Raw genomic sequence first — 16,362 nt, forward strand, 5'->3', positions numbered from 1 at the left:
AGATGGAGACACAAGACAAAAGATGTAGCCTGGAGTCACCTACACACGATGGTGGCAAGGGTGAATTCTTCTATCATTTTTACTTTTAAATCTCAGTATAAATTATTTTGATGGATTTCGTGTATGCAGCAATGATGGAATCCATTGTATAACAATTAAGGCAAAGCTGGTAGACGTCACCATCCTCTCTCCTCAGCGCTATGGTTGGAATGATGAGAGCAGACTGGACCTCTGCAGATCTGCGGACTCATTYGGTGCTGGTATCTTGTGGCTCCAGAGTGTGTATCATGCTGGYTTTGCCTTCTGCCCCACTCCTGTTGTTGTATGCTAAAAATCTAGTATGCCACTCATTGTAGTAACATGTGCTGCCTAAACCTTTCACCAGACTTTGCTTCACGCCTCATAAGTAACTTATGACAGTAGCAAACAGTATTTCTTGCTAAGTCTCTTCCTAGTCCTAACAATTAAACCATAAAATAAGGCTGTCAGACYCCTGGACTGCAGACTTTTAAGATACTAGCATTAACAAAACAGCAGTCAGTAAAATATGGCATTGCTTTAACACTTTCTGTCTAACCATAGAAATGAAATAAAATGTAACTGTTAGTAAAAACAAAACAACAACAACAAAAAAAATCTAATTTCCTCTTATGCTGTACCTAGGTAGCAAGATCCACCTTCAAGCAAGGGAGATGATGAAAAGTTTTAAGGAGAGATGTGTTGGAATCAAAAGCTCCTTTCTGACAGACTAAGCTCTCAATCCAGAGCAATTAACTCTAATTGCAATTAAGCAATCCAGAGCATTTAGCAAAATAAACTAGATGGGCAAAAGTTTATTTTCTTTGTACTAAAAAAGCCAACATGCAGAGTTTAATGGTACCCTCAAAAAAAGAGGAGACACTTATCTTACCCTTTATCTTTTTATCTTATGCTTTCAGCTTACTTCTTGCTTAGAGCTGAGGTAACTATATTGTATAAGTACCACATGACAATGCTCCCATTCAGCTGAAACCTGTCTATTCCACTTGAATATAAGAAATCAATGATGATGAAAGAAAAAAAATTTGAAATATTAAGTAAAAAAAAAAGAAAGAAAAAAACCAAGCCAACATCTCCAACACTGTTCTTAATAACATGCAAATTCCCACAGTCTGCATTTTAACTCTTGCTTCAAGTACATGCGCTCCTGTTTCACATTTCATTAAYAAATATTTTTAATAAGTTACTTCCCAAGTTTCTCAATAAGCCTCTGTTTRTCTCCACAGAAGTCCACTGCAATTCCTAAGGACTCCACTTGCTTAAGAAAAAACCATATGCTCCCTTATTTTCTGACCATGGCCATTTCCCCAAGGAAACCTGCAGACAGAAATGCAGGCAGATGGGAACTAAACAGGCAGTGAACTCCACATGCCTCTGAAACACAATGTCAGATGTGATGATGTTCACTGGATATAAGGAATGACCTTCCACCTTTTGCTAAGATACAATCATAGCTTTTAAAAGGAAAGAGAGTGAGAAAGAAATACATTGAGACTCTACTTTGCTCCTCACAGATAGTGTCTATCTGTGACTAAATTCATGTGCACTTTTGGAAACCAGAGGGATTCACCAGAATGCCAACAGGTTTATCTGTACAATTGTGTACGCAGGTCAGGCTGCTTGGACAGTCATATCTGGTTTCCTTTGGTAGTGATGAGCTCCAGCAAAACAGATGTTGTACGATTCTACAGCTGGACTAACTACTGAAGATGATGAAAATTTTAACTACAGTATTGTGAAGGAACTTTAAACTTCACCCAGAACCTCATACATCCTCTGGCTTTCAGACGCCAGACAAGGTTACAGCCTTTAAACACCTCCATGGAGTGGGGTCTGTGTTAAATCAGTCAGTGTGTCAGGCTAACCTACCATGGTGTAGATACACCCATTACAACACTGATTTGAAATTGCAATTGCTGGAAGCAAACAGCCCCCGGCAGTGGCCCATGACAATAACACTGTTCTTTACATCAGGCTGTAGAAAAAAGCTTGAGAAGCACTTCAAAATCCCAGCTTTAAAGGAGAGAGAGAAAGAATTTAGTTTTAGAGACTACATGAAAGCTCTGCCTGGTTGTGAACTACTGTAACAGTAGAATTAGAATGCARTATTACAATTAAAGGTCATGGTATGCAGCAGTCATTATTTACYGTTCTCTCCTTTAAAACTATGCTTTACTTCTCAGATCTAGAGAAAATAATTCTTATCTTGTGCAATTCTTCAAGTAGCCAATTACACTCTCGAGCTAAACATAATGTATATTAACTTAGCCTATCATACATGCAGAGGGACTCGAGCTGTCCAACTTTCTTTCAGAAATTTCATCAGGTAGAAAGAAAGAAAACCAACTGTTCACAATCAGTAGGTATCTGGACAAAATAGGCAGGTGTGTTGTCCTTGTTACCTCATTTTAATGCATCTCCTAGGTATTTATGATCAGTAGCACACGTGTCTATCTGGGAAATTCCAAAGAGAAGTTTCTGCATATTAGGAATGCCCCTTGCAACAGAGACATRACAAACTAGTTAATAATCCAGGTAGAATAATTCCACAATGTAAGATTACTGGTGAGCTCAAAAGCCTGTTTTCCCATACTGTATCACAATAACCATGYTATCCAAATGCAGAGGAGATAAAATGATTTAAAAGGAGTAGGCTTGATATATTTAATGAAATAAATAATGAAGAAGAGATAAAGCTATGTAATAAATTTTCAAAATAAAATACATGGTCCAGGAAGTAGCAACAACAAAAGAAGCAGCAATGAAAAATCTCATTTCTACAGACCCTTCACCATGGTCATACAAAACCCCAGCAGGATCACTCATAAGTAATAATCCAAACTATTTATATGTGCACTTAACTATTTTAATTCATAGAACCCAATTTGCAGACCATTTGCAATCTTTTGCAATACAAAGACCCAGCCCTGTTAAGGTAAACTTATGGATATATTTTTGCAGCTATGCAAATTTCACAGACTTCAGTTTAGACCGAAAAGGTTCTAGAAATTTCTGCTAYTGTAAACATCTAGGTCTTACTGGAGGATCTGTTCTCTAATATAAGCTTAATAAAAGCATATATATAAAGTGTATATGTATACATATATTTGTACACATATGTACATATATGTATTTAATACTATAAAAACCCATTTTGTCTTTGAACAACATTTTTGCAGTGAATATCAGAACATTTTGGAACAGATTTTAAGGTTGTTACAATCTGGCAACTCTCTTCACTGCACCCAGCTCATGGTCTTTTTGTACAAAAAACAGATTACCACACGTACTCACTGCCTGGAGCTGAARATTCAAAGTAAAACTGTCCACTGAAATGTCAAATTTGTTTAAAGAGTGTTACTAGCAGCAGTTTTAAAAGTCATATTCTGAAGTGACTGAACCGAACATTCTTTAAATAATATACTCTAGTTGTTTGAGTTTGTTCACAGGGTTATCTAATCCCCAGTTATTTATCAGAGTATTTTCAGGAAAGAAAACTTGATTTATAATAAAAAAAATGCTCCACATTTCTTACAAATCACTAATTACATTCTCTGTGTCCATTAGAAAGGCCTGATTTTAGGAAAATGTTAAGTATCCCTGTTTTGACATCCAAGAGTTTTGCAGAAAGGGACCATTATTTGGCAAATTTTCCCTATAATATTAGCACATAATTGATTCAAATAGGCATGGACAAGATGAATATTSTAAAAATTTAACTTCCACAAAGAAGTAACGATTTTCAAAAAAGATTTCCCTGTTAGCTGTCACATTTTCAAATAAAATATTATAAGAAAACTACCATTTTTATCTCAATGGCTTCCTCTGAGCATAATTTGACAGAACATACAAAGTTTACTTTCAGAACATGTCAGCCAAGAGATCTTAGCTCCATTCCTCTGCCTCTGAGATTCACAGTCTGGACCATCCCAARCAAATAGCATCTTGTGCAGGTTAAATGGGACATTATAGAAGTTGGAAGAAGCACTATGTATTTCTTCCTCCAGTACTAGCCCAATAACTGAAATATAGTTCCCCTCACTTAGAAAACAGATATTTTCTTCACTAACTTATTTTACAAATCTCTGGCAAATTTCATTTATCCCAGGATTATGTTCTTCCTAAAGTATTTAGCCYATATTTAAAGATCTTTACTGCATGTCTAATTAATCATATACTTAAATGAACTGTAAACATCAACATGAGTTTCACYAGGACAAAAAAGGGAGACAAATCTGCATATTGTTGGCAGCATAGAGTGGGTAGGTTGACAGCAAGTGTGAAAGAATGYATTGATGTGGGGGATGATTCTGGCCTCTTGAAATTTGTAAAGAATGAGATGGCTTTGATTGTCATCTCAATTCATTACAGATTTTTAGCACTTTGTGATAATTTTTTTTGCATCTGATTTGGAACTGATTCAAATTGTAAATTCAACATTAGGCTATGTTCTTGTCTTAGCTATAAATGAGTTTCACCTTAAGACTCCTCTGTATCTYTGCCAAGCTTATTTGTGTATTTCCAAGAGTGAAGGCAAAAGCAACAATTTACCTCAGGCAAAAGAGCCTGTGTGTCTGTCAATATTTGGGTGATGGGCTTATAGAAGGTTCATTAGAACAATCTGCCCTGAGGCAAAAGAAGATATYGTTCATATCAGCCAATTTGGGCCTCCCTGGGCAACTCCAAATACTGAGTCAATCCAGCACTGGGGTGTGTACACAGGCTGAGACTACAGCTAGTCAGAATATAATCCATAAAATGCAGGTTTGTGTGAAAAAAAAGTATTCCATACAGATAAACAGTCATTCATAAAGATTTTATGGAGAAGGTCTTGGGATACATAATTTGCTAAACGGCCATAAGAAAGACTAACAATCTCCCATTTAGTCTCCCTTAGTYCTACCCTCTAAAACCTAGACACGTTACACAACATTACAAGTTTTTGTTTTCACTCCATAGGCAATGAAGATAGGAGATAAAACCTTAGCATAATTAAATGTTGTTCTCTAGATATCAGTCATGTACAATCCCTTTCTAAGCATGCCTAAGGATTTTAACACTCCTATTTCAAAGCACTGTAAAAAAATGTGCCCATTCAAAGTACATCTATGTTGTCAGGCTGCTGAAAGCTAGTGACTAGCATTAATAGTCTTTGGATCCAAGATTCACATCCTATTATTGCTGCTGTAAAAGTGGTAAGGCAGTTGGTCATCAGATTAAAAAAAAAAAAGAACTTGTCACCAGTAAGATCAAAGGGTAAATAAGGTAAATTCTATGACATATGCCATTTCTTCACCCTCCCTTCTGTAGGCCCTCATGAAAAACGCCATCCTAGAAAGCTAGCTAACTTAATCTACAGGATCTGTCTTTATCTACAAAATAAAACCCTTGCTTCTCCTTACCCACATAATAGAAACTACAGCGAAAAGCCCTCAGGGGATTACAGCTTCTTAAAGCAAACTTGTCAGTTTTAATTCAGGTTAGGTGCCTGCATAACACAATCTTGAAGAAACCAAATCAGTTCCTTTCAGATGCTGATAATTCACTGGTAGAAATTTTCTTGSGCATACACATTTAACACTCATATGGATTCATTCTTATCCTGGTTTTGGTGGGAGAGAGTTCATTTTCTTCCTAGTAGYTGCWACAGGGCTATGTTTTGGACTAAGGATGAGAATAATACTGATATCATACATGTTTTTGTTTATGCTAAGCAGTGCTTACCCCAAGTTAATGATTTTYCAGTTTCCCAGSCTCTGCCAGTGAWCAGGTGTACAAATGGCTGGAAGGGAGAACGGCCRGGACAGCTGATCCAAACTGGCCAAAGGGATATTCCAYACCACAGAGCATCATGCCCACTATGTAAACTGGGGGGAGCTGGGCAGAAACTGTCAATCACTGCTCAGACACTCACTGGGCATTGGTCAMTGGGTGGTGAGCAACTGTATTGTGCATCACTTGTGYTTCTTGGACTTCATTCCTCTYGCTCTTTTTGTTATCTCCTTTTTTGTTACAATTACCAGTAGTAGCAGTASTATTAATATACTTTATTTCAATTATTAAACAGTTCTTATCTCCACCCATAGGATTTACCTTTCTTCCATTCTCCTCCTGACCCCACCAGGGCAGGGAGGAGAGTGAGCAAGTGGCTGTGAGGTACTTAGTTGCCRTCTGGGTTTAAACCATGAAAAATCTACTGATACATAAAAGGTGTGATGAGATGGCCATCTGTAAATATACATACATATGTGTGTCTCCATATTTGTACGTATATGTATGTATCACATTATATACATATTTTAATATATTTTTGTTCAAATAGGTAATGCAGATGGTTCTCAATAAATGGATTGATAAAATTCATGTCTGATGGAGAACTACACCATTTTTGTCCGTATGTCAGCACAATATATTTGCTTATACACATGCATTCACCCCTGCACATCCACATACACTTAACGTAYATATGCATCATATATGTGTAACAGAGCATACAAATCTACATATGACATTTAAGCAATGATCTGACAAACATTAGACACATTGCATTAAGTGCTTTACTCGGAATAATCTTCAGTTTTGGCCTCCCACACCTCTTTCTTTTCTATACTACATGCTTCATATCTGGACCATGTGGAAGCATCTTACCTTGCTTCCATTTTCTCTTGCCTCCCGTTCCATCTTGAGATCAGAAATTAGGAGAGTCTTGTATTTGTTCTTTCCATTACTGCTGTGATCATCTAGTCTGTATTCTGAAGTCAGCTGAGCAGAGAGGGGACTGTCACTCAGGTTCAGAGGCTGCTCATCCTGCTCCAGATTTGTTTTGCCATTACTGTTGGTTTCTGCCATCTCCCTGCAGTGTGTTCCCCCTGAAGCATTGGAACTGTGTCCCACGGTCTCATTGCCATTAAAACTCTCTGCGGCTGAATCATCTATTAAAAAATATATATTTTCAGTCACATGCCACATAATCATCTCTGTCCAGTTCAAACATAATTTATATATTCACAATATTTTTTAAAAACAGAATGAAAACTGATTATATTACAAGGACCAGTACATTTCTGCAAAATGTGCACACACAMTCCTCCACATTTGCAAGCAAAAGCTTTAAGTAAATCCATAGAACATTACTAAGTAAGGGAAATTATCTGGGCTGACAATTTAGTATCACAGTGTACATAAAAGATAATCACAAAGGATTTTTAGGGACAAAGTGATAAAGTCTGCCTTAATCAATCTGTCTGTCCATATGTTTAAGGATCTATTTCAATTCTTATACTGTGCTCATGAGTGCACTATTACATATTTCTGAAATCAACAGAGGTGCACGTGGTATTGAGAGAGAATCTGAATCTCAGGTTTTAAGTGTGCAGAACAGCACATGTCACATCCATAAACATCCTCTTGCAGAGATACAACATAAATACAGCTGATCCATTCACTGCTGGCAGTAGAGATCATACCAGAAGAGCTGACTCCCAAAACAAAAGATCCTTTCTTCATTTTGTTCAGGYGCTTATCCACTTTGTTCACTCATTGTGTGTCACAAAATACTCAAAAATACTGATAAATGGTGGATTAAATKATAAACTTGAAAGCTCCATTCAAAAGCTCTGGATGTGCCATTTTACCCCTAAGATTTAAGAGCTGSATTGTAGGATTAATATTTGTCTTCAAATACTTATGGATTTGTGTATCCTGTTCTTGCCAGCACTGGAATTTTCCACCTGTGCTACTACTCAGCCTTTCTTGACTTCTAAACAATCTCTTGGCCAACAGGCTATCTAGCAAAACAATTTATCCTTCAAAGGATTAAACGGCAGCAGAATTTGGCGCACAATTTGCATATTTCTCATTCATTAAAGCACCTCTGTTTTGGCAACTTCCATGGTTTTGCTAATGGTGCAAACACCTGCCTGGGGCTCTATAAGCCTATGCTGATTGCAGACAATGAACTTGGAAATAAAACTGGGGAGTCAGTAGTCAGGAATGCATTCAGATTGAAGCTGGGGATATTGGATGAGATGGAACTTAATATATTAGCACCTTAATATACCATCTTATGTGGCCCTTCTAAACAACTTCCATACAAAAGCAGGAAACACATTTATACATATGTGAACTTAAAAAAAACCAAAACAAACCATCAGAACACATCCTTTAACAGATTTACTCAGAAATACTCATGTTTTAACTACATGACTGATCAAATTGTTGACTCACCATCATTATTATGGTGAAAAATAACTATTCACATCAGATTTTTMAAAGAGAAGAAAATACTGGATAAATGGGTAGTGATATAGTGATCTAATTCAGTTACACACTTAGAAAGCCATAGATAAGYCATCATACATCATTGCCATGCTTGCTGCAGTCTCAAACATTTTTTATGCCATAAATATATAGAGAGGACTGGGCATGCACTACAAACATATTTTTAAAATTGCTTTGTTTTGTAAACCTGTAAAAAAATCTGATTGCACAACAATACWAATTAAGAGTCAAAATTTAAATAATTTTACTTAAGAAGCATTTTTATTGTTCTAAAACAGCTGTGTAATAAAAAAAATACAACTATGCTTTGCTATGTATCATTTTTACATTACCTCTTGCAAATACAAGTGTATATACAATAAAAGACATAACATTCCTAGAATAAGTCTTTTAAATATGAACACCAACCAAACTTGCAACATAGCAAGGCTACTTAAGAATGTCAGCCATGTAAGTGAATAAAAAGAGCAAGATTTATTCTTAATAAACCTTCTACCATGCCCTGAGACTTACATCTTCTAGGCATAGCACATATAAAAAGGCTAAAATTCTAAATGCATGTTCAGAAATAAATAAGCAGTTTCACTATTCCAAAATAGAAGAGGGAATTCTAATCCAGGGGCTTCATTTTTTTAAAAGAAAATAGCCATATTTCCATATTTCAAAAGTTCTGAGATGCCAGAAAGAAATCCGTATTTCTTTAACAGAGACATGCTTTGGTTGCTGCTGWTTTGTATTTAGGACTGTTAAGAGATAATTGGCTTCTTGATGAACAGTTTAAAAAGTGACAGTTAGTTTCAAATTAATTAAATCAATTACTGAATGGGTCACCAAGTGAAGGATGCTCTTCCCTTTGAAAGGCTCAGAAAATTCCCTACTGCTGGCAGCCAAAAGAGAAACAAGTGAGTAACCAGAGGATACAAAGAACCACCTAAAAGATGGGGGCACTGCCTACCCAGCAGCACACAAGTCTGATTCCTAGGGAACTCAGGAGTCCCAGCTCATGAAGTGCAGAGTAACCGCTATCAGGATACAGACTGCTAAAAGGGAATGATGAGAGCTGTGCTAAGAGCTAGATGCAGGAACAGCCAATTCTCAAGCACAGCTGTTAGGTTTGCCTAGCAATAATGCTTTTATTTCTTTTTTTGTTGCCCTGTATGACATGTGGTTGACAACTAAAACTCACAATTGTGTGAGAAGGTTGCAATGCAGAAAAAAAAAAAACACTTCTGTTTGTTCTAAAGCATGACCATTGAAAAGAATTCTTATGCTGAGTAAATGTGATTAAGCATTTTAATACTCCGAAACAACCAAAAATGTTTTTACAAGATTTATGCTTTTCTTAGAAAAAGCTTAGTTAAATTGACAGCAAATCTCGGTTTCTGCTATAAAGTCAAATATCTGTTTTYACAGTCATTTAACCTTGCTTGTTAGAAACGGGAATTTTTTTTGCCAGGATAATGGTCAAGAGAATGGCTACAATGGGAATGGTACAAATCACACTTTTTTCAGGTAAACAGAAATATGTATTTCCATAAAAGATATTAAGAAAAAGCATATAGTGGCTTAGCACTAGTTTCTTACAGATGTTACCAAGGTAACTAGATTACAAGGTTTAGTACATTCCTCATCCCTGGGCAKCTGTCTATTTTTGTTAAAAATAAGGCTACTTTAAAGCWAGAKTTTCTCYGGTATGAGAAACACAGACCACATCAGGAATGGCTGGGTTTGGGGGAAAAGGCAGGAGGGTCTCACCCAGGAGAGGAAAGTGAAGTTCATCCTTAGATATGGGCAGCCACAGCTGACACCCCCTGACCACTCCTGGGTCTGCAGGATCTGCAAGCACTCATGGCTATCACATGGATGCCAAGGGGCAAGAACAGACCCACAGACACCTCTCCTGCAGACCATGTCCTCCAGTGGAGGCTGCCTCTGCCCAGAGCAGCAGGTGAGACCTCATCTCCTCAYTGTGTCTGGTGCAGCTGCTGAGCGGGGCTCCACCTAAACCAGAGACTGCATCAGGACCAGCAATTTGCTCAGTTTTCTCAYCTTTAAATATCCCAGCACCTCAGCAACAATGAACTTCTAATGCCAAAAGCCCCTTCTCTTACCAAGTACTTTTCTCCCTCTATCCAGCAGAGGAAGAAGTATGGTGGCCTGGGGAGAGCTTGGTGAAGATATGGCTTTGTCCAGCTATTGCCAGTGGCCCCTGCTCCTTGTTGGGAWCTCCGTAGAGATAAGGTCCACCCCAGAGACAAGGTCCACCCCAGCCCGGTGCATGTGGGGCAGCAGCAATGAACCCACTGCTGGGCTGCCCTCCCCCAGGAGGCTCAGCAAAGCACAGCATTCCTCTCGGGCTCACTTCAGCCCCACTGCTGGTCAGTGGGCRCTCCAGCCTCCCTTCCCATAGCTGGCTGAGGAGTGCAATATCAAATTCCACTGAGGCAAGGGCCATGCATTTTCAAATCCCATCTCTTGTCTGAACTATCACTGCAGGGTGAATTTTATTGAAAGACCTCCAGAGAAACCTGTCACAGGCACTGGGAGCRGAAAAGAGGGGGAGCAAAGGGGCTCCATGCCCTGCTTTGGGTATTGGGGCAGTCATGAAAGAGGCTGTGGGATGAGCTCACGTCTTCATCACCACCCAGGACTGCTCTTATCCATAAGCATCAGACATGACAGAAAATCAACCATCAAACACTGCTTGCTCATGTCTTTGGGAACTGTGCCGCTTTCAAACCCTTACCTTAGAATGCTGGAAGACTGGAAGCACATCTACAGCTGATTTTGTTACTTAAGACTGAAAAGGGAGAGTCTGACTGCAATACACATGTAGTTCACTTCTAAAAACAGCTTWCTGTGGCCTCCCTCACTGCTACAGAGATCCTCTTCCAGGGATTAAAGAGCATCATCCCTCAGGAAAGCACTCCAAGAGCAGAGGGAAGGTATCTTTGGATCAGGCAGCAACCACCTTCTTGCAGAAGCATAGGGCACTCTTCAGGCTTAGGCACAGATTTGTCACTCGTARACCAATATTTCTTAAATGTCTCGATGCCAACACTTCCTCTTTCACTTTGAACACTGCCTCACACTGATCCTGTGCTCTGGACTCAATAAYACCCTCTGGACACCTTTAGCCCAAGTACTCTCCTTGTTAGGGATAATTGATAGAACAAGGGGTAGTGGCTTTAAAGTGAGAGTAGGTATAAATTAGATATCAGGAAAAAAWCCTTTACTGAGGTACTGGGAAAGGTTGCCCTGAGAAATCACAGATGCCCCATCTCTGGGAGTGATTATGGGCACATTGGATGGTGCCCTCAGCAACCTCTAGCAGAAGACGCCCCTTCTCAAGGCAGGAAAGTTGGAACCAGATTGTCTTTAAGGTCCCTTCCAACCCAAACCATTCTGCAGTTCTAGAATTCTAATTCTCAAAACAAGATCTACAGTAATTTTTTCGACTTCAAGTCAATGTCTTATCACATTGCGTTACAGCTTCCAGCTCCTTCTTCCAGATCCCACAGAGACCAACAAGATACAAAGTGACACCAGCTTTATTTTTTAACACATGAGAATTCCAGATTCCTGCTGTGAACTTTCCAGGCTCATTGCAAACCTCACTGCGTTAGCTTTTCTCCCTGATTTAAAAGGAAATTTGGAAATAGTGGAAGAAAAGACAATGCCAAAGAAAGCCCAAGCAAACAGATGCTCTGAGTGTTGATTCTCAGAACTATTGCATCCTTCAATTATCTGCCACAGACATTCACATTATCATGGCCTAAATCTCTGCCAAAACCCAATTTCCCKGTATTTAGCACCTTGGATTCTGCAAAGTGGTATCAATGGCAGCTGGTATTTTAAGGACAGTTTCACTCAGAGTAGAAACTAGGTCTTAATTTAWAGGAATGTTCTCCTACCAAGCAATGTCTAGATTTATGAATGGGCAAAACATACATTGCTTGAATCAGAGATTATTTTGTTACAAGCTAACATATAGTTGTTCTACCTGGAAAGAGATGTCTTCAGATCAGAGATGTCAAATGCTCAACACTGCTCTCAATAAGAGTGCTTTTTTGAGAAAAGCAAATTGAAGTGTGCACCAAATCTGGCTGGAATAACAAGTTCATCAAACACTTGTTTTCTGAGAGCACAAATTTAAGATCTGAACTCTGATATAAGTGTCATTGAAATACTGTGACTCGCTCATCAAGGTACATGTATATATATATTCTCACTTCTCTCCTTGAGAGAAAAATCTCAAGATGTTCTAAAGGATCTCTTACCTATCAATTTTGTACTCTAAATCACCCAGAATTTTCATATTCCTTGCAGGTAAGTCAGGAAGGAGTTAGCAAGCCATTCTACACAAAGACAAATCTCTGAATACATCCTCACCATTTCTCAAATTACTTCTCAGGTGAGAATGCAATTAAGATTTAGAGCATACTTTAATAGTTTGTACAGTTGAGATTTCACATATTTTACTAGTCAGTAATCCCTAACATTGGGCTTCAGCTCTAACAGCAGTAGTGTGGCACAGTCCTGCAGTCATAGAGCTACATGGAACTTCAGATCCACTGAAAGGGCAAATATCCTACCTGGGAATCAATCAAAAACAAGGGAAAGGCAATTAACCTTACAGCATCTTTGGCTCTTTTGAGACATCTGACCACATGAGGCCACCCTGCAAACCAACACCATTCCTGGGAATAATGAGTTTGATTAATCACATCAAAAGGACAAAGCACTTGTTGGGGCCATTTTGTTCTGCTCTAAGGAATAGAGAGGGGAGAGAGTCACACACGCAGACAGACACTGATGCCTGCAAACTTCAAGGTAGCAGGCATTCAGGTTAAATGAACATTTTGAGTGGGCTGCCTGTCGACAGAGCATCTCTGAGAGCAGCAAGATGGGTRACTGTTCCTTCTAAAAGGAGAAGATTGGAAGTGAATGAGCCGAGTGGGATGAGTGAGACTGAAACTTCTTGCTGTGCAAATGCAGGCTGTCATAACACCCACTCTTAAAGACTGTCTACCAAAATCCTTTATGATGAAAATTGCTTTAATCTTGTTGGGCTGGATACCAYCAACCCAGACCTTGAAAACACCACCTTACACCCTTGGCAATCCAATTCATTTGAACATGGTCACTTTCAAGAGGCAGTACTATGGGCCAGAGAGTGACAGATTCAAGAACTATTTTGAGTTACTGTGTTGTTCTCCTTAACCTTTGGCTTCAATAGTGCATGTGCTTTATTTTCCTGTGTTAAAATACAAGTTTAATGAAAATAACATGTTGCATAAGCAAACATTATAAACTAAGTTAGTTACATTTGTTCTACAATTCCACAACACCAATGGGAGGTATTGAATACTTCCTAATGGGAGGTATTGAATAAAACACTCTACTGTGGCAACAGACGGCAGGCAGTTTTGGGAGAGGAGTACCATGAATCAGAGAAAAGACGGTGTACAGTGCTGACTCATAGAAACTTCTGTAGTATAAAATATATGGACACTTTTCTAAATGAACTGATAAAAAGGCAAGGACATATTTCACTCCCACCACTTTTTACATTTAATACCCATTTGTCACAGTTATGTATTTGGTTATGCTTCRTTTACATCACAAGTCAAGTTTGAAGCATAAGTTCAAGACATAACTTAAAAGCCAGTCCGAATAAACTCTGCCTATTCATCATCTCCATTCCCTTTCACACTATTATATAGAACAGGGGTTGGATTAATGGAGGTACAGTGGTGATCTCAGACCTTCCCATTCATGAAGCATAAGTATGGTCATAGCTGGTCATAAAAAAATCCATTTAGTCCAATTTCCTATCTGCTGCAGTGGTCATTAGGAGATGTTTAGAGAAGAGAATAAGGCAAGCATATACAATTCTTACTTCTGTGGACTGCTGAGCCCTTAATAATTTCAAACTCAAAGTATTTCTGAGCAAGATGTGGCTTCTAATTACATGCTGGTGCTCAACATGTTTTTTGCTTCCAAATATACAGTAATTCTTTAAAATTGTATAAAGCTCAACACCCTTCTCTGCTCCACCAAAAAGTTACTTCCACTATTTTGTTTCCACTGTACTGTATCAGGGAAACAAGGAACAGGAACTGAGAGATGGGCAASAGCCTTTCCAGGGGACAGAGCAGGGTGGTGTGCATAAGGCTCAGTCCCTCTATTCCCAGTGAGACTTCATTTGCTCCATTACAAGAATATTCTTGTAATTGTCCTCTTCAGTTGACTTCAATAACCATAAAAATTATTTTTGCATATATGCTTTCCTGATGGGCTTACCTTCTGTAAATTCAGCTATGGAACTCAGTGCAATGAATTTAAATCTGAAATGTCCATCAGTTTCAGCGATGCTTACCAACAAATTCCTTAGTGTTATTTTCAGTGGTGGAGGAATAGGTCAGGAGCTACTTCATATGATCACACACAGCATGAGTTTATTAAAAGAAAAAGGAACAGAGTGAACTAATCCTTAGCCTAGTCAACAAGAGTATAGTAAATCTGATATACACATGCACATACACAGAGGAATCAGCATTATCCAGGCTGTAAATCTTATTTCATTATTAAACAAACCTTCCAGTAATTCACAATTTTCCATGGGTAAACATCTCTTCTTATTGGAGGCACAAAACAGGAAGCTATTTTATTCAATTCTAATCTTAAATAACAGAGCAGTGAACAACTGCCACTCCATGACATCAACAACTACCAGAAAAATAATTCTGCCTTGCCAGTCATAGTGTTATATGAGGTCTCATTTATAAAGCTTCACGAGTGACTTGCATGTTTACTTTTTTACATGCAGAGCTACTGTCCCTGCATATGCACAGCAAGGAGATGAAGGAACATGTCTATTAGGAGGGTGCTGCACACACATATAACCAATTTGAAAGCTCACTGGGTGCACAGTAGTCTAATTAGCATTATGTATCTAGTTCATCCTTGCTCTTTGGCATTTGCATTTCAAAACAYATAGCCCTTACTGCCCCTGGGAAGAAAAATCCCTGGTTTTCYCCTTACTCTGGAGAAACCTCTAGGGTGCTTTTTGTGGCAAAGACTCTATCAAGCAGTTTTTTATGCAGAAAAACTGCAATTCTTCTAAAAGTCTTTATGGCCCATATAGGATCATATTTGTCAGGCAAAAATGTCATCTGGCACCGAGAACATGGCTTAGAGCTCCATCTCTGGGCAAGCACTGCAGGAACAGGTTCTCAGCCCAACAATATATGAATGACATCAGAGATATTGCCTTGTGCTCATCCCAAAGAGACTGCAGAACAGTCTAYTGATAAGAAGCTGGGAACTTAGGAWGGCTRGGAGACAGGCAGGCAAATTGGGCTCAGGCAGCAAAACAGGGCATTTGAGGGTCACTAAAATTCCAGCAGTGTACAGAGCACATCAGCAACAAAGATGTTTGAGACTGCAATGTATTATGAAAAGGAGAAATATTAAGACTTTTCTTTAAAACAGAGGTAACCTAAGAGATCTTACACTCCCTCTTCCTTGTCCAACAGAAAGAGGCTTATGCGTTAGCATATGCAGCAGCTGTCACTGTTCCTGGCGGCATGAAGGATCTGGTGCTGTGCCAGCAGCAGACAAAGAGTAATATGTAGATGCATGTTCAATCCCTAAACTTCAACCCAAATGGGGCTGAAAGGAATTATGTTAAACTTATCTGCCAGTTGGACCTGGTGTGGGTGTGTATTGTTGAATTTTACTTCATCAGGATCTGCCRGCAAAGCAGAAAAAGCAAAGAGAGATCAAGTTGGAGTCATTAGAAAAAGTTCTCTTCAGCCTGGGTGTCCTCAAACCTGGAATTTTTTAATAAAGCCCTTTAAAATATACCCCACCAGCTTTAGTGTGCTGACTGGGTTCACACAGTGACATCAGTCTCTGTTTCTGGAAGGGCGAAGCCCTGAGTGCAAGCAAGATAAGTATTTGCTTGACAGCTCTGCATCCCCTCAGCAAATTGCTGCCTACTCTTCCATAAGAGCAGATAGGCTATGGAAAGGCTCA

At 38.8% G+C, this 16,362-nt stretch overlaps 1 protein-coding gene across 2 annotated transcripts in view; it reads right to left on the bottom strand.

The window, feature by feature from the left end:
- Positions 1–16,362, bottom strand: part of NOL4 (nucleolar protein 4) — a 189,167-nt gene that overhangs the window by 72,407 nt on the left and 100,398 nt on the right. For both annotated transcript variants that reach the window (XM_057364997.1, XM_057364998.1), the window contains exon 6: positions 6,688–6,971. In XM_057364997.1, the coding sequence (XP_057220980.1) occupies positions 6,688–6,971 (284 nt within the window). The remainder of the gene's footprint in view (positions 1–6,687; positions 6,972–16,362) is intronic.

Source organism: Malurus melanocephalus, unplaced genomic scaffold, assembly GCF_030028575.1.
Source record: "Malurus melanocephalus ecotype Western Australia unplaced genomic scaffold, MMel_1.1 scaffold_46, whole genome shotgun sequence".
Classification (NCBI taxonomy): domain Eukaryota; kingdom Metazoa; phylum Chordata; class Aves; order Passeriformes; family Maluridae; genus Malurus; species Malurus melanocephalus.